At 41.0% G+C, this 19,728-nt stretch overlaps 1 protein-coding gene across 1 annotated transcript; it reads right to left on the minus strand.

Annotated features, from left to right (window-relative positions):
• Positions 1–5,777: 5,777 nt before the first annotated feature.
• Positions 5,778–9,928, minus strand: LOC110539101 (tryptase-2). The gene is made up of 5 exons (XM_021626075.2): positions 9,831–9,928; positions 8,797–8,968; positions 7,796–8,067; positions 6,876–7,015; positions 5,778–6,492 (listed from the first exon to the last, which is right to left on the minus strand). Exons 1-5 carry the CDS (start codon positions 9,880–9,882, stop codon positions 6,304–6,306), a joined length of 825 nt encoding a protein of 274 aa, XP_021481750.2. The 5' UTR covers positions 9,883–9,928; the 3' UTR covers positions 5,778–6,303.
• Positions 9,929–19,728: the final 9,800 nt, after the last annotated feature.

Below are 19,728 nucleotides of genomic sequence, written 5' to 3' on the forward strand. Positions count from 1 at the left end.
TTTACCCTGTTCTATCAGCTCCACTATTTTATGATGGGTGCTTATAATCACAGGATATCCCATGGTTATGGTTGACGCCTTGTCGTAAGCAAAATGTTATGCGGCCAACCCTTTATAACATGGTGGGTAACCCTGAGCTACTGGATCCAGTTTAGAACTATAGTAAGCGATAGGTTGTTTCTTCCTACCACTACATGTTTCCTGCATAAGGACAGCTGCTGCATAATTATCACACCTATTTGCTACGTATAACAAAAATGGTTTAGCGTAGTCTGGGGCTGCTAAAGCTGGTACTGTTTGCATTTATTTTTTAAGTGTTTCAAATGCAATCAGAGCATCAGTGTTCCAATCTAGTTGTGCCCTCAGATTGAGCTGTCCTGCTTCCTTCATTATTTCTCGTAAAGGAGCTGTCTTGACTACATACTCTTATATCCAGTCTGAGCTAAATCTTGTCATTCCTAATAAGGTCATCATTTGAGCTACCGTTTGTGGCAACGGTGCTTTGCTAATACCCTCTAGCTGTCCTGGAGCTATCGCTTTAGTCCCATGAGCTATTGTTCTTCCTAAGTACTCAACCTGAGGTTGACAGTACTGAAGTTTTGTCTTAGAGACTTTATGTCCTCCTTCTGCTAATCGCTGCAGTACCTTTAATGAATCAGCGTGGCACTGTTCCACTGTTGAGGCACAGATTAACAGGTCATCCACATATTGGATCAGAGTGCCATCAAGCATTAGTTCTTCCAAATCAGCTGCCAGTATTTGATTGAATAAATGAGGGCTGTGACGAAATCCCTGGGGAAGTTTGGTGTAAGACAGAGTTGTCTTCCTCTATATCTAAATGCAAACAAACGCCTACATTATTCCGCCCGGGGTACACTAAAAAACGCTCCACACAATTCAATCACTGTAAAGTACTTGGCATCAGGGGGAACATTAGTCAGCTGTGTGTGAGGATTTGGGACTTCTGCAAGGCAATCCTGTGCAATGTCATTGACAGCTCTTAAATCATGTACCAGTCTCCATTTTTTTACCATCGGCTTTAAGAACAGGTTGTAAAGGTGTATTGCAAAGGCTGGGCATCTCTATCAATTCACCTGCCCTGAGCAAACCTTTAATTGTTGAACTTATCCCTTCTTCAGCTTCAGGCTTCATATGATATTGAGCTTTCCAAGGAGGTTTAGCATCAGGTTTTACTTTGATGTTAACAGGACTTGCTGACTTTACCAACCCAACATCTGTATCATGTTGTTACGACACCTCGGACGGTATGATTTTCTCCATTTCAACTCTGAGTTCACTGATCTGTCCTATTCCCTCACCTAACAATACCTGTTGGCCTGCACTAACCTCTATCTCCCTAGGATCACCAATCATCACAGTATGAATCATATAGTCACAGAATTCCTTGTAAGGTTTTAAAGTAAGTCCCACCACATCCTCCAGACGGCTCCTCACTGGCTGGGGCATGGCTTCCATCACTGAATTCCGGAACATAGTTGTTATTAGTTTGTTTCCCTCTGGATCTTGTTCTGTTTCCATCCTCCATCTTTTCAATTGTCCATGTAGGTATGTGGCTGGGTTTTCTGTGGCCCCAATAGCTTCACCTCTCAGAGCCTTGGGGTCAACTTTCGTTGGGTATGCTGTCCTTAATGCACGCCAGACAGTAGGTCAATATCTGTTGAGCATCAGTCCATCCATTATCACTTCCCCTTCTGTGCCATTAATGCCACCGTCCTGCATAAACTCTCCCATTTTGGGCACGATCGTTACCCTTGCTAACAATGCCCTTATATCACCAACTGCCAGCAATTTCCCCATTGTGTATTCTTCAAAGGTTCTGATTCACTTTCCAGCACCCTCACGGGGATCTGGCAAGCGGGCAACCAACCCCTCCAGGTCCTGTGCAGCCCACGGTTCATAGTGTCCTTGATCTCTTTTTATCAGGATTGGGCACTGGCCCACATAATAGCCAGATTTTTTCCTTGACCCTTCTCTACGAGCCCTTGTCTGCTTTCCTACAGGCTCGTTCCTCATGTTTTCATGCATGTTGCGGGCCAAAGCCTCATCTTGTCTTTCTGGTCTTCGCTGGCTTTCTTCTAGCTTTTCTTGTCTTCTCTGGCTTTCTTCTAGCTTTGAGTTTACCCATTCCAACTTTTCTATCTCATGGTTCAATAATTGACTTTCTCTTTCTAGTTTATCCCTAAAGTATCTGTTATTATCTTCCTCTTCCCCTTCTGATTCACTGAGACTATTCTGCTTGTTGTCCTGCTAGTAGTTCTAGGCCTTTCCTAAAGCTTTCTTTCCTTTTGTCTTTTGTTTTTCCTTGTATATGGCTCTGATGGCTCCCCTTCTTCCATTTCTGTTTCCATTGCTGTCAGGGCTTTTCTCAGGCCCCCATAGCAATTGAAACCGCTTCTTTCGTTCTTGTGTGTTTCACAGTCCTTTTCTTGCCATTGTCTGTTGAGTGAGCGGGTGCACATGATGCACCGGGTGTGACAGCCCCGTTATTTCCATACGTCCAGTTATCATTGGATACTGTCCATTGGAATAAGGTGGATGGTTAGTCACTGTTAGAGGAATTTAATTCTTATATGTTCATTAACCAATTCAATTGTAACAAAGCTCAGGGGCTCTCCCTGTCCTATCTTATCTCTCCAGAGTTATAGCTGGGTCGGTTCCAACATAGGTTAAGGATCCTCTTTGTTTTCGTTAGGCACACACATGCATTCCTCTCTTCCCCCCTCCAACCTAGTTGGAGCTATGTTTATTTTTTAAAATTACTCCTTGTTCATGCTACATCAACTCTAATCCCTAATGGTTAAGTTTCTTGGTAGAATTATTTAATCATTTATCTTAAACCTTGATAAAATATCTTAACAGTCACCCACTCTGTCTTTCCTTTGCATGTTTTTCATCACTCTTCAGCATTTTTCTTGCTGTCTTCATCAGTTGACTTATTTTATTATCTTAACTTTATTCAGTGTTATATCCTATTTAATACCTTTCTATTTTTATTTCAGCTGTTTATAATGTTTGTACTTTCTTATCTTTATTTATTCACTTATTTTATTCTATCCTACTGTTACTTATTGTTTTTTATTCCTATTTAATCTTTTCTCTGCACTACTTCCTATTTTACTGAATTTACTCAAAACCCACTCTCTCTTCTAGTTTCTGTAACCTTACACGTCTGTCCTCTCCTTAGGCTAGATTCCCTAAAGGTTCTGCTGCAACAGAGTACTTAATTACCCACTGTTTCCTCCTACCGTGCTTCACGGTGCTATAGTATCTCTAGTAGGTACTATAAACTATGCCACGGTACTGTTCTTTATGTATTCGTTATTACTATTTATTTTAACCATATAGTATAGCTTATGCTCATCCGTATGCTTTATCTTTCCACTTCATACAATGTCATGTACTATATAAGCCTTGTTTAATACTTTAACACGTTCTATGTATGACAAAATAGTCACTTAACACACTATTATGTCAATGTCCTATCTTTACACAGTTCCTTTTATCCAACATCTATTGATTTTATTCCCTCTTCCCAGTGAGAGCTAGACGCACTCCTCTCAACTTAATTCAATTAACTGTCACAGAGAGGCTGTGTAATCCTTCTCTGGACCAACGACACTTAGTCCTCACAAATGCACATACAAAATGATGTTTAACAACCCCCAAAGCTTAAGCATGCAGTTTACTGAATTCAAAAGCTTTAAGCATTACTAGGTTTTTAAGAAATGTAAGGAGAGACCTACATGACACCGTTCCCGCTGAGACAGAATCCCTGAAGCAATTTACACAAACATTCAACTATGTAAGAACAAGCTTATCTGATATAGCTGGGTGGCCACACATTTGTGAGATTGCCCAGAAAAACCGTCGCCAGCCAAAAATGCCACTGTCCTATGGTCCCTTCAACTCCTGGCACAATATGGTGTGGAATATTGCCTCAGAATATAACACTCTTACTTAGAACTCAAAATTGACTTTCTTACAAAGTAGCAAAGCTGTGCTGATCCGTGGAACAACCAACCTCTCTGAGCACAGAGCTTTGCCTTTATAGCTTTTCATCCTTACATACAACATATGGTACATCCCATATGTAAATGAAATCACTCCCCTCGTCCTCTCGCCACCATTATCTTTGAGTCCAAGTTCTTTGCTTGTTCACGCCCAATAATGCCCACATCTGCTTCGGGTTAGATTATAATGGTGGCGGGACCCCTTATGTCATACAAAATAATAATACATGTATTGCACACTTATGTTTCAGATGTTGGTCATTTTGCTACCATCCTCTCTCCACGTACTCCTGACATTAGTATGTCCAGGTGTAACAAATGCACTCATGTACATTAGCTTAATGTAATCTTTGGCATGTTATCCTACGGTAAATGCACTAGGTGTCACCATTTCTCCATCTGGCCAATGTAATTATTGTCCTTACTACTTCCTGTTAATTTAATTATTGTTAATATGTTTCCTCAGCATGGCAGCTGCACCTAGTTACATTCCATTAACTCCCACACAGCCTGGATTCAAACCAGGGACTGTAATGACTCCTCTTGCATTGAGATGCAGTGCCTTAGACCGCTGCGTCCATGTGTATGTTAACTATTTAACTGTACTAGAATGCTTAAAAGGCCGCAACAAATCTTTATATCGCTTACCAGTGTAGTTTGGTATCGGCCAGAAATGTCATATCGGTGCATCACTAGTTTCCACCACGATCCCATTAAACTTTGCTGCATGTAGCATGGCCAGACACAGACCTTTGGGGATGCAGGTTCTCAAAATGAAAAATGCAGCCAGAAAATTCACAACTCAAAATTCATAATTTACAAACTGTTTCTGTATCAAATTGTTTTTTGTTTTGTTGCAATGACCTATTTATCTAATGCAACAACACACTCATGCCAGTGACTCCTAGTAGGGTAATAACTAGAGACGTCCCACTGGGCACAGACGTCAATTCAACGTCTATTCCACATTAGTTCAAAATAATTTCATTCAAATGACGTGTAAACAATGTTATTTGAACCACTGTGTGCCCAGTGGGATAAAGAGTGACATTGGGAAAAGAGGCTATCAGCTGATCATTATGATGTAAATCTGCTAGTTAGCTAGCTAGTTAGCTATGCTGTCAAACCAAACAATGTTTTACTTGATTTGAGTTTGCATCTGCCGCTTACTAACAAACAAGTGAATTGCCCCCTTCTCTGTCCATAACAGTACAAGACATACATGACAGGGCCAACTCAAAAGTAGCCTACCAGTATTCAAACTCACCACCGGGTAGCCAATTACTGTACATCGCACTACATGCAGAAGTCAGGCAAGTGCACACTTGAGGTGGGAGTGTGGGGGAAGAGATATTTTTCAAGATTCACAAATATTAAATGCGATAGTTTGTGCAATTCGTTACATATCAAATCTATATTTTTAAAGACACTATAAAGTAATTAATCAACAAAAAAAAAATTACGAGCTGATAGAAGGGCAAAAGGGCCCTTACTCATAGTATGGGCAAAAGGCTTGAGCACTGGTGGAGCCCTATCTGTGCACATGCCTGGCATGTAGAGATCATGGATGTCAGACAAGGATGTCCCCTGTCTCTCCTGCTGTATACTTTGATATCGAAATCCCTGGCCCAGATGATAAGAGAGGACCTTAGCTCTGGTCGCTGCTTCACACCGCTCAACCTAGATTCTAGAACAAGTCACTTTTTATTTTGTGACACTCTCACACAAAAAAAACTGAAACGGAAGGGTTGATGCTTGCAGTTTACTAAGGAGCTACTATTGAAAAGGACATAGCCAGTAAGTCATTGAACATTTTTTTTTTTTACAACAGACCTGGGTTCAAATACATGTTTATTAAAGTATTTATATTTTAAAGATGTATTTTCTGTATATTTTCTAATCATTTTCTATACATTATATTTTAAACTATTTTCAAATACTTGTTTCCAAATCATTTCCAAATACCCCTGTTTTCAAACAGACCTGGTTTCAAATGCATAGAGTACTTAAATATTTCAAATACAGATTCAACATCTTGTATTTTCAAGGAAGAGTTGACTAAATACTTCGAAATATATTGGAAAATAATTTAAAGGTCTGGTAAAGAATAAAACCACAAAGTAATTCACAATCAATACCAATATCTTGTCATTTTAAATCACTTCCAGCTGCATCTCAAGTAAGGACTTTGGCTCAATAGGGAACTGAAGAGAAAGGGAAGACAGAGCGAGAGGGGGATATGGACTGTAAACAGACAGTGTTTCATGGTGACCTAGGCCTCAGCAGAAGCCTGTCTGTCTGAGGTTATAGTCTCGTTGATGAAGTCCATGTAGCGTTCCACACGGGTGTAGACTTCAGGGAAGCCTTTCAAAGCACAGCCATTGATATCCCCAAAACTCACGATTCCCACCTGGAACAACACACCAGATGAGCAACAAACCAACGGCCCACCAGAGTACCCCTGTAGAACAAAGAAAAACAACACAAACATACATTTACAACATTCAAGTAAGTGTGTGTGTACGTGAGAGAGAACGATAGAGAGAAAGAGAGTGTGTGTGGGTCAGCTGTTTGTTCACCTGCACCCATCCACAACCAGCTGATTATGTGATAAAGCGAAAATCTAAGACCCTTACCTGAGTCTTACCCAAAAATATAGAAAATGCTCTGTACAGTTTCTTTTTTTTCCCCTCTTGAACATTTATTGAACAATTAACAATATTTCATGACCTAAACCCACCCGCCCCACGGGGACTGGCGCATCACTAGTGTGTGAGAGGGAGGGTCCGTGTTTGTATAAAACATGTATACGTACCAATCAGGAGACCAGGAAAGAAGACTCACCTGACAGGAGCCTTTCCTTCCTTCCATGGAGCTAACACACAGCATGTTGTCAGTGAAGGGCGAAAATTTTTTCTTACAGGTTCTCCGTTTCTCGATGGTTACCGTCAGCTCCTGGAGGGTCCAATTACCAGACAATTTCCCTGGAGGGAGGGAAAAAGAAGAGTAAATTGTAGGATAGAAACTGGTGGGGGAGGAAGTGAACGGGCAGGGAGAATTTAAGGGAGAAATACTCACTAACTACAAACAGAAGCTGGATGAAAACAAAATACATTGTGTAAAGTGCACAAAATACAGTATATCTTATTATAATCTGGCATTCTGATTTAATTTTGAAATCTTTCTTTAACCATGTGCAAATGTTTCAATTGCTTATTATAACTTTATTATAACTTGTTTTTATCTTTTTTGTTGTTGTATTGATTGTGTTTTTTGGGGGTCCTCAGGGCACCATGGTAAATGAGAAACTGGTCTCAATTGTGTTCCTCTGAGTAAATAAAAGGTTATAAATCACACTGCCAGATTATAATTAAGCAATAAAGCACGAGGGAGTGTGAAATATGGCCAATATACCCCGGCCATGCACAACGTGGAGTGCTGGGATACAGCCATTAGATGTGGTATATTAGCCATATACCTCAAACCCCAGAGGTGCCTTATTGCTATTGCTACTGGTTACCAACATAATTAGAAAGGTAAAACATTTTGGAGGGTCATATCCAATCAGCATTTCAACCAGTCAGCATTCAATGCTGGAACCACCAGCTTTATAATGAGGTTTGTGGTAAATCATTTTACACTACTAAAATGTCGCCCCCAGAATTGAATGCTGTCATTCAGTCAAGACCAAACCAACCAAAGCTATGCTTTAGAACCTGGCACTGTGAGTGTTTGTATATCGGTGTTGCTGTGTGTTTGCTCACCATAGTTCCCGACATTGCACCAGCCAGCGACGAAGCACTTCGACCCTGGGCCAAAGTTATCACTCGGGTTGGGCAGGGATATGTTTTTCACCAGGGTGGAAAAGGACACCTTTTCTCTCATCTTCACCAAAGCGATGTCGTGCAGCAGGTCAAAACGCTGGTACTGTGGGTGACTGACGATGCGTGAGATGGATCGATAAAACACTGATAGCTCATTCAGGCTGTGTGTCCCCAGACGAATGGAGAAACGGTCTGGAATAGGGTTGTCATTCCTAATACACATGCAGACAGGTAAAACAGCCTGGTCTCATAGACTAGGTGTAACATAGTACATTTAAATCCAGGACACTGAAATTAGAATATGTTACATTTGATATGGTTACATAAGATAGGTTACTTAAGGCAAAAAACGAAAGTAGGATGGTTGTAATGTGAATGTCTATTAACCCAAAGGTTGCGTGTTTTAATCTTATCACGGACAACTTTAGCATTTTATCTTATTAGCAACTTTGCAACTAGTTACTACTTTTTTAGCTACCTTGCTACTAAACATTTAGAAAATTCATAACATATTGTAGGATTTGCAATTCGTAACATATTGTACGAATTGCAATTCCTAACATATCATATGAATTGTCATTTGTAACATATCATACAAAATGGATGATGGACATCCACAAATGAATAGATACCATACGAAACGTAACATCATACTAATCGGCATGGTTCAGATTTACGTTTACTCTGTTATGTCTACCCCTGAGTCCAGGTTGGATAGAAACATTACACAGACATTGATTTATTTCATACAGATCTTTCGGTTCTATTCCAGCAAGCAAATTTAGCCTTTGAAATTATAATGATGTCATTCTAGTTGGTAAACTGGTTTTCTGCTTGCAGACACGTTAAGAAAATTACAACCATGGAAAAAACGTCATTTTGGTTGCAGACACGATAATGAGTTCAACATGCAAACCTCCTTCACACACAAACACACTTACGGGTCAACACAGTGTGCAGCGGTGAGCACCCATTCCTCAGTAAGGAGGGATCCGCCACAGCTAAAGGAGCCTGTATCATCCGTGATTGAAAGGTAGACTATCCACGGCCAGCTGCCCTTTTGAGCATCCTTTCCCCCCGCGATAGAGCTCCGAGCCTGGGGCACAAACGACTCTAGAGAGGGAGGTGTTGGAGGGTGGAAAGAATGCCAGACTGTGACACTGTTTCATGTACAAACACTCTGCATTTGATTACTTTGCTCCTGTCAGAACTCTGAAATTAGTGCCACCGCACCAGAACATCTGAGCAGTTGAAGTAATAACAAAGTGATCCTCCCCACCCCTGTCTCTGTAAAAAGTGGAGGGATTGGGCAGGAGGATTGTAACCACTTTCAAATTCACAGACAGAGCTCTGGATGCAAGGACTGACCATACATGATATCACAATTACAGTTTTAAACATGTTTTGAGGCTATATAATGTTTGTTTACATTTACTTTGCAAAACATTGGAGTAAAATAAGCTTTGGGTTCTGATGGGTTACAAACTCAAGAATCCGCTTAATTTATAAGTCCTAATTGGATGTAGCAACTGCAGATTTCCCCTTTAAGAGGATTTAGTGGTGATATGTATTTATATGTAGTGGTGATATTCGTAGCTCTGAAGAGCTGCACAAAAGTGCAATACATTTTAAGGCAATGTTCCCGCGTTAGCAGAAGCTGCATTCATGCCACGGTAAATGCTACATATGTCGTCTCAGTTGGAAATTACATTTTAATCTGAGCTATAAATATGGTTTGAATAGAGCCCTTAGTGGTCACTAATGCCAAAACAGAGAGATATGCTTGAAGTTCTTTGTTCTAGTGGATGGCAAAACAATTATGTACATGCCCAAATATGTAGGCTAATGATGCTCAAATTAAAACACCAGTAAAAAAAATGCTGTCACTATCTGATGAATGTAATAGTTACTGTGGACCAAGCAAGCTAAAAACGATTTTATGCTCTTTTAATTAATAAATTTCTGTTGACCTCACCTGCAGCATCTTGGACCAGCAAAATTACAGACAGTAGTCCCCAAAAACCCATAGCTTTTCCTGTCAGTATCCAACCAACCAGACGGCTGTTTGATGGATAGACACTGACTGACTGATGTCCAGCTTTATAGACGTCCATGCTTAGATTACATCAATGTTACACATGTGCAATCTGATTAACAGTTCCAATGATAGCAGGCTGCTCATCTGGGTTGCTGATAAAATCATGTTTTCTTTTATTTTCAGAATGCAAATTCTCAAAAAGAGAGATGAGGTGATATTTCTATCTCAAGCTATTCAATTAAAGAAACAGTGTCCACTGACATTTCTAGTTTTCAACCAGAGTTTGTGTTTACTATATGGAGGAACCATGCAAGGCTAAAATTACCTTTAAATGGCTCATTGCTCCATGGACTGAATCCCGGCCTAAGAACAATTAACCTGCATTATTATATGTACATTATCAGTCAAAAGATTGGACACACCTACTCATTCCAGGGTTTTTCTTTATTTTTACTATTTACTATAATAGTGAAGACATGAAAACTGTGATATAACACATATGGAATCATGTAGTAACCAAAAAAGTGTTAAACAAATCCAAATATATTTTTTTGTTGTAGATTCTTCAAAGTAGCCACCGTTTGCATTGATGACAGCTTTGCAAAATCTTGGCATTCTCTCAACCAGCTTCACGAGTTTGTCACCTGGAATACATATCCATTAACAGGTGTGCCTTGTTAAAAGTTAATTTGTGTGATTTCTTTCCTTCTTAATGCATTTGAGCCAATCAGTTGTGTTGTGACAAGGTAGGGGTGGTATACAGAAGATAGCAAGAACAGCTCAAATAAGCAAAGGGAAACGACAGTCCATCATTACTTGAAGACATGAAGGTCAGTCAGTCTGGAAAATTTCAAGAACTTTGAAAGTTTCTTCAAGTGCTATGATGAAACTGGCTCTCATGAGGACCGCCACAGGAAAGGAAGGCCCAGAGTTACCTCTACGGCAGAGGATAAGTTCATTAGAGTTTGCCAGCCGCAGAATTTGCAGCCCAAATAAATGCTTCACAGAGTCAAGTAACAGACACATGTCAACATCAGATGTTCAGAGGACACTGTGAATCAGGGCTTCATGGTCAAATGTAACCTTTATTTTAACTAGGCAAGTCAATTGAGAACAAATTCTTATTTACAATGACGGCCCACACTAGCCATACCCGGACGACACTAAGCCAATTGTGCGCCGCCCTATGGGACTCCCAATCACGGCTAGTTGTGACACAGCCTGGATTCGAACCTGGGTGTCTGTAGTGACACCTCTTGGACTGAGATGCAGTGCCTTAGACCGCTGCACCACTTGGGAGCCTTATTTGCTGAAAAGAAACCACTACTAAACGAAGCCAATAAGAAGAAGAGACTTGCTTGGGCCAAGAAACACGAGCAATGGACATTAGACCAGTGGAAATCTGTCCTTTGGTCTGATGAGTCCAAATTTGAGATTTTTGATTCCAACCGCCGTGTCTTTGTGAGACGCAGAGTAGATGAATGGATGATCTCTGCATGTGTAGTTCCCACCGTGAAGCATGGAGGAGGAGGTGTTATGGTGTGGGGGTGCTTTGCTGGTGACACTGTCTGTGATGTATTTAGAGTTCAAGGCACACTTAACCAGCATGGCTACCACAACAGTCTGCAGCTATACGCCATCCCATCTGGTCGAAAAACAAATGATAGGACAATGAACCAACACACCTCTAGGCTGTGTAAGGGCTATTTGACCAAGAAGGGGAGAGATGGAGTGCTGTATCAGATGACCTGGCCTCCACAATCACCTGACCTCAACCAAATTGAGATCGTTTGGGATGAGTTGGACCGCAGAGTGAAGGAAAAGCAACCAACAAGTGCTCAGCATATGTGGGAAATCCTTCAATACAGTTGGAAAAGCCTTCCAGGTGAAGCTGGTTGAGAGAATGCCAAGAGTGTGCAAAGCTGTCGTCAAGGCAAAGGGTGGAATCTCAAATATTGTCAGGCTTCGAAGAGTGATGGGTGTGGAGTCAGGCGCAGAGAGCAGAGGATTCGGAAAAAAACATTTATTCCGGAACAATCACAGCGAACAAAAGAGGGTAAAGCCGAACACAGGCGTAAAACACTCCAAAATGTACAACACCGGTACATATGCTGTACAGCGGAAAATCAATGACAGGACACTCCTGAACCAAAAACAGCAAACAAGCCCGCACGAACACAGGCGGGCTAACTGAACTTAAATAACCCCAACCCAAAACCCCAAACAAGGAACAGGTGAAACCAATTAGACCAAACAAAACGAAAAGGGGACAAGGGATCGGTAGCAGCTAGGAGACCGGTGACGACGACCGCCCGATGCCACCCGAACGGGAAGGGGAGCCACCTTCGGTGATAGTCGTGACAAATAGAACATATATTTTGATTTGTATAACACGTTTTAGGTTACTACATTATTCCATGTGTTATATCATAGTTTTGATGTCTTCACTATTATCCTACAATGTAGAAAATAGTACAAATAAAGAAAAACCTTTGAATGAGTAGGTGTGTCCGAACTTTTGACTGGTACTGTAAGTCAAAATAATGATTTATTATCTTTTGATAAATAATGTTCTGACCTCACCTGCAGCATCACGGACCAGCAGAACTACAGACAGTAGTCACCAACAACCCATAGCTCTTCCAGTTACCATCCAACCAAATGACAGACACAATGACTTGTGTGTAGCTTACAATTTGCACACACACACACTATTCTTTTCACCTCCATTTTGTATGTTAATGGTTGCTTTATGTGGAGGCCAGGGGGTAATAATCGCTAGATGGGCAAATTAGAAAGGACCAAATCCAAATGTGACTACCGTCAGACTTCACTCAATTCAATACTGTACATTTGAACTGCATTTCCTAAAGCAATTCTCACATGTATTTAACAATGTAATTTATTTAATTTAGTCCTAGAAATTGGGCTGTTGTTGTGTTTTTTGTCGATTTTGATTGATGAAAGAATGTAACTTTGAGCCGGATGGAGGAAGTTGACATGGTGGAATCAGAAGTGTTATTTGAAGCTGAAAGCACGTCGACTACAGTTAGTGAGAAAGATGAGTGAACAGTGAAGTCCAAGAATGAAACAAAAAGTGCTAAAATTGAAGTTCCTTTGGGAAACCCTTTTGAAGTCACTAGGTAAAGAAGGTGCTGGGAGAAGTGGATGCAGTAACCAGGAGCGGTTTGGTGTTAATATAGCAAAAGGAGCGTGCATTATGGCTCACAAAATTAGCAACGCATGAATTGAACAGCTGTGATTTTCGGAGCAAAATATATTTCTGGAATCCCGTTGGACATTGAAAATCAATATCTTAGGCAAAAAATTCCAGGGGTAGTTAATGCACATCGCTTGACCTGTGTGGAGAATGAGAAAAAGTAGCTCTATTATTGATGTTTGATGTAGAGTATCTACCAACCTATGTAAAGTTGGATATACAGTGCATTCGGAAAGTATTCAGACCACTATAGTGACAAAGAAAAAACAGGTTTTTAGAAATCTTTGCTAAAAAATAAATCATAGAAATGGAAATCTCATTTAGAATAGTATTCAGACCATATACTCAGCACTTTGTTGAAGCACCTTTGGCAGCGATTACAGCCTTGAGTCTTCTTGGGTATGACGCTACAAGCTTGGCACACCTGTATTTGGGGAGTTTCTCCCGTTCTTCTCTGCAGATCCTCTCAAGCTCTGTCAGGTTGGAAGAGGAGCAGCACAGCTATTTTCAGGTCTCCCAAGAGATGTTCAATCGGGTTCAAGTTAGGGCTCTGGCTGGGCCAATCAAGGACATTCAAAGACTTGACCCAAAGCCACTGCTTTGTCTTGGCTGTGTGCTTAGGGTCGTTGTCCTATTGCAGGTTTTCATCAAGGAACTCTCCGTACTTTGCCCCGTTCATATTCCACTTGATCCAGACTAGTCTCCCAGTTCCTTCCACTGAAAAAACATCTCCACAGGATGATGCTGCCACCACCATGCTTCACCGTAGGGATGGTGCCAGGTTTCCTCCAGACGTGACGGTTGGCATTCAGGCCAAAGAGTTCAATCTTGGTTTCATCAGACCAGATCGTATTTATGATAGTCAGAGTCGTTTAGGTGCCCTTTGGCAAACTCCAAGCGGACTGTCATGTGTATTTTACTGAGGAGTGGCTTCCGTCTGTAGCTACTCTACCATAAAGGCCTAATTGGTGGAGTGCTGCAGAAATGGTTGTCCTTCCTTACTTGGTGGTTCTAAACTTCTTCCATTTAAGAACGATAAAGGCCACTGTGTTCTTGGGGACCTTCAATGCTGCAGAACTGTTTTGGGTACCCTTCCCCAGACCTGTGCCTCGACAAAATCCTTCCTCGGAGCTCTACGGACAATTCCTTTGACTTCATGGCTTGGTTTTTGCTCTGATATTGAGATAAGATGGTTCCGAGAGGGCTGCCTCGCTTCTAGTTCTTAGGAAACTTTGCAGTATTTTGTGAATTTATGTATTATTTCTTACATTGTTAGCCAAGAAAATGTTATGTGTTATTATACAGCTGGGAAGAATTTTGGGATATAAAAGCAGCGGTAACTCACCAGCACTACCAGTATTACGATCAGGAATACGACTTTCCCGAAGCTGATCCTTTGTTCCCACCACCCAGGGCAATTGAACTGATTCCAGGGACTGACCAAAACAACGCCGGTGAAAAAGAGGGACTCGAATAGGTCTTCTAGTCTGACTTAGGAGGCGCGCACACCACCCACTGCTTCCGAGTATATTAATCGCTAATGTTCAGTCCCTGGATAACAAAGTTGAGAAGATCAGGGCAGGGTTTCTTTCCAGAGAGACATCAGGGATTGTAACATACTCTGTTTCACGGAAACATGGCTCTCTCGGGAAATACTGTCGGAGTCGGTCCAGCCATCTGGATACAAAGTTCATCCCGCCGACAGGTATGATTGTAATAACATATAGGACCTCAAGTCCTTTTGTTCACCCAACCTAGAATACCTCACAATCAAATGCCGACCATATTATCTCCCAATAAAATTATCTTTGGTTATTGTCACAGCAGCGTATATCCCCCCTCAAGCTGATACCACAACTGTCCTCAAGGAACTTCACTGGACTTTATGCAAACTGGAAACCATATATCCTGAGGATGCATTTACTGTAGTTGGGGATAATAACAAAGCAAATTTGAGGAAAAGGACACCTAAATTCTATCAGCATATCGACTGTAGTACTCACGCTGGAAAAACTCAACCATTGTTATTCCAACTTCCGGGATTCATACATTGCCCTCCCCCACCCTCCTTTCGTCAAATCTGACCACCACTCCATTTCACTCCTCCCTTCCTATATGCAGAAACTCAAACAGGAAGTACCCGTGCTAAGGACTATTCAACACTGGTCTGACCAATATTGACAAAATTCCTTCAACCCCTGTTCACCCATGACTGCGTGGCCATGCATGCATCCAACTCAATCATCAAGTTTGCAGACGACACAACAGCAGTAGGCTTGATAACCAACAACGACGAGATAGCCTACAGGAAGGAGGTGAGTGTTCTGGGAGTGTGGTGTCAGGAAAATAACCTCTCACTCAACATCAACAAAACAAAGGAAATAATCGTGGACTTCAGAAAATTGTAATGGAAGCACCCCCCTATCCACATCGATGGGACAGTAGTGGAGAAGGTGGAAGTTTTAAGTTCCTCTGTGTATATATCACTGAGAAACTGAAATGGTCCACCCACACGGACAGTGTAGTGAAGAAAGCGCAATAGCGCCTCTTCAACCTCAGGAGGCTGAAGAAATTTGGCTTGTAGGCTAAAACCCTCACAAACATTTACAGATGCACAATTGAGAGCATCCTGTTGGGCTGTTTCACTGGCTGGTACGGCAACTGCACTGCCCACAACCGCAAAGCTCTCCATAGGGTGGTGCGGTCTGCACAACGCATCACCGGGGACAAACTACCTGCCCTCCAGGACACCTACAGCACCCGATGTCACAGGAAGGGAAAAAAGATAATCAAGGACAATAACCACCAGAGCCACTGCCTGTTCACCCCAATATCATCCAGAAGGCGAGGTCAGTACAGGTGCATCAAAGCTGGGACCGAGAGACTGAAAAAAAACATATATCTCAAGGCATTCAGACTGTTAGCCATCACTAGCACAGAGAGGCTGCTGCCTACATACACAGACTTGATATCATTGGCCACTTTAACCTGTTAGAGCTCTAGGGGAGCTATTTCATTTTTGGATAAAAAACGTTCCCGTTTTAAGCGCGATATTTTGTCACGAAAAGATGCTCGACTATGCATATTCTTGACAGTTTTGGAAAGAAAACACTCTGAAGTTTCAGAATCTGCAAAGATTTTGTCTGTAAGTGCCCCAGAACTCATTCTACAGGCGAAACCAAGATGATGCATCACCCAGGAATTAGCAGAATTTCTGAAGCTCTGTTTTCCATTCTCTCCTTATATGGCTGTGATTGCGCAACGAATGAGCCTACACTTTCTGTCGTTCGCCCAAGGTCTTAGCAGCATTGTGACGTATTTGTAGGCATATCATTGGAAGATTGACCATAAGAGACTACATTTTCCAAGTGTCCGCCTGGTGTCCTGCGTCGAATTCGGTGCGCAATTGCCAGCTGCTTCTACTTTACCATTTGATTCAGGGGAGAAAGCATGTGTCCAAGAACGATGTATCAATGAAGAGATATGTGAAAAACACCTTGATGATTGATTCTAAACAACGTTTGCCATGTTTTCAGTCGATATTATGGAGTTAATTTGGAAAAAAGTTTGCGTTTTGAGGACTGAATTTATGGATTTTTTTTGGTAGCCAAATGTGATGTATAAAACGGAGCTATTTCTAATACACAAGGAATCTTTTTGGAAAAACTAAGCATCTGCTATCTAACTGAGAGTATCCTCATTGAAAACATCAGAAGTTCTTCAAAGGTAAATGATTTTATTTGAAGGCTTTTATGTTTTTGTTAATGTTGCGTGCTGGATGCTAACGCTAATGCTAACGCTAAATGCTAACGCGAAATGCTAACTCTAGCTAGCTACTTTTACACAAATGATTGTTTTCCTATGGTTGAGAAGCATATTTTGAAAATCTGAGATGACAGTGTTGTTTACAAAAGGCTAAGCTTGAGAGATGGCATATTTATTTCATTTCATTTGCGATTTTCATAAATAGTTAACGTTGTGTTATGCTAATGAGCTTGCTGATAGATTTACACAATCCTGGATACAGGGGTTTTTTCATAGCTAAACGTGACGCAGAAAACGGAGCGATTTGTCCTAAACAAATAATCTTTCAGGAAAAACTGAACATTTGCTATCTGAGAGTCTCCTCATTGAAAACATCTGAAGTTCTTCAAAGGTAAATGATTTTTTTGAATGCTTTTCTGTTTTTTTGTGTAAATGTTGCCAGCTGAATGCTAATGCTAAATGCTACGTTAGCCATCAATACTGTTACACAAATGCTTGTTTTGCAATGGTTGAGAAGCATATTTTGAAAATCTGAGATGAAAGTGTTGTTAACAAAAGGCTAAGCTTGAGAGCTAGCATATTTATTTCATTTCATTTGCGATTTTCATGATATGCCTACAAATACGTCACAATGCTGCCGAAATCTTGGGGAAACGGCAGAAGGTCTAAGCTTATTCCTGTCGCATTCACAGCCATATAAGGAGACATTAGAAAACAGAGCTTCAGAAATTCTGCTCATTTCCTGTTTGATGTATCATCTTGGTTTCGCCTGTAGAATGAGTTCTGGGGCACTTACAGACAAAATCTTTGCAGATTCTGAAACTTCAGAGTGTTTCAGAGAAATGCATAGTCGAGCATCTTTTCGTGACAAAATATCGCGCTTAAAACGGGAACGTTTTTTATCCAAAAATGAAATAGCGCCCCTAGAGATGCAACTGGTTAAAACTCGTTTTTCAACCACTCCACAAATTTCTTGTTAACAAACTATAGTTTTGGCAAGTCGGTTAGGAAATCTACTTTGTGCATGACACAAGTAATTTTTCCAACAATTGTTTTCAGACAGATTATTTCACTTATCGGTCACTATCACAATTCCAGTGGGTCAGAAGTTTACATACACTAAGTTGATTGTGCCTTTAAACAGCTTGGAACATTCCAGATAATGATGTCATGGATTTAGATGCTTCTGATAGGCTAATTGACATCATTCGAGTCAATTGTAGGTGTATCTGTGGATGTATTTCAAGGCCTACCTTCAAACGCAGTGCCTCTTTTCTTGACATCACTGGAAAATCAAGAGAAATCAGCCAAGACCTCAGAAAAATTATTGTAGACCTCTACCAGTCTGGTTCATCCTTGCGACCAATTTCCAAATGCCTGAAGGTACCACGTTCATCTGTACAAACAATGGTACACAAGTATAAACACCATGGGACCATGCAGCCGTCATACCGCTCAGGAAGGAGACTCGTTCTGTCTCCTAGAGATGAAAGTACTTTGTTGTGAAAAGTGCAAATCATTCCCAGAACAACAGCAAAGTACCTTGTGGAGATGCTGGAGGAAACGGGTACAAAAGTATCTACATCCATAGTTAAACGAGTCCTATATCGACATAACCTTAAAGGCCGCTCAGCAAGGAAGAAACCACTGCTCCAAAACCGCCATAAAAAAGCCAGACTACGGTTTGCAACTGCACATGGGGATCGTACTTTTAGGAGAAATGTCCTCTGGTCTGATGAAACAAAAATAGTATTGTTTGGCCATAATGACCATCGTTATGTTTGGAGGAAAAAGGAGGTAGGCTTGTAAGCCGTAGAACACCATCCAAATCTTCCAAACCGTGAAGCACGGGGGTGGCAGCATCATGTTGTGGGGGTGCTATGTTGCAGGAGGGACTGGTGCACTTCACAAAATAGATGGCATCATGCGGTAGGAAAATGATGTGGATATATTGAAGCAACATCTCAAGACATCAGTCAGGAAGTTAAAGCTTGGTCGCAAATGGGTCTTCCAAATGGACGATGACCCCAAGCATACTTCCAAAGCAAAATGGCTTAAGGACAACAAAGTCGAGGTATTGGAGTGGCCATCACAAAGCCCTGACCTCAATCCTATAGAAGATTTGTGAGCAGAAATGAAAAAGCGTGTGCGAGCAAGGAGGCCTACAAACCTGACTCAGATACACCAGCTCTGTCAGGAGGAATGGGCCAAAATTCACCCAACTGTGAAGGTTGTGGAAGGCTACCCGAAACGTTTGACCCAAGTTAAACAATTTAAAGGCAATGCTACCAAATACTAATTGAGTGTATGTAAACCTCTGACGAACTGGGAATGTGATGAACTAAATAAAAGCTGAAATACATCATTCTCTCTACTATTATTCTGACATTTCACATTCTTAAAATAAAGTGGTGGTCCTAACTGACCTAAGACAGTTTTTCACAATTCCTGACATTTAATCCTAGTAAAAATTCTCTGAGTTTAAATGTATTTGGCTAAGGTGTATGTGAACTTCTGTCTTCAACTGTATAGCCACAGTTATTAATTATATTGCACAAGTGTCCAAGAAGCTGGACATCATTACATCTGCAGCTGAGAAGTTTTTTGTCAAAAAAAGTAACCTTGGCCTAGAGAGATATGCATGGTTATCAAAACGTCATGTCAGGGTAAGTCTATACAAAATGTAGCCCTTATTTTAAGTGTTTTAAAATTCCCTATGGAAAAATTAATTGTGGAAAAACGATTGGAACCATTTCCTTGTTTGACCTCTAGGTTTTATGAGTATTATGAATCATACTGTGGTACTCCACTTGCAATATGTGGAACCAGCAGTGCGCTGTAGTATTTTCA

The sequence above is a fragment of the Oncorhynchus mykiss genome, chromosome 12, assembly GCF_013265735.2.
Source record: "Oncorhynchus mykiss isolate Arlee chromosome 12, USDA_OmykA_1.1, whole genome shotgun sequence".
NCBI classification, from domain to species: domain Eukaryota; kingdom Metazoa; phylum Chordata; class Actinopteri; order Salmoniformes; family Salmonidae; genus Oncorhynchus; species Oncorhynchus mykiss.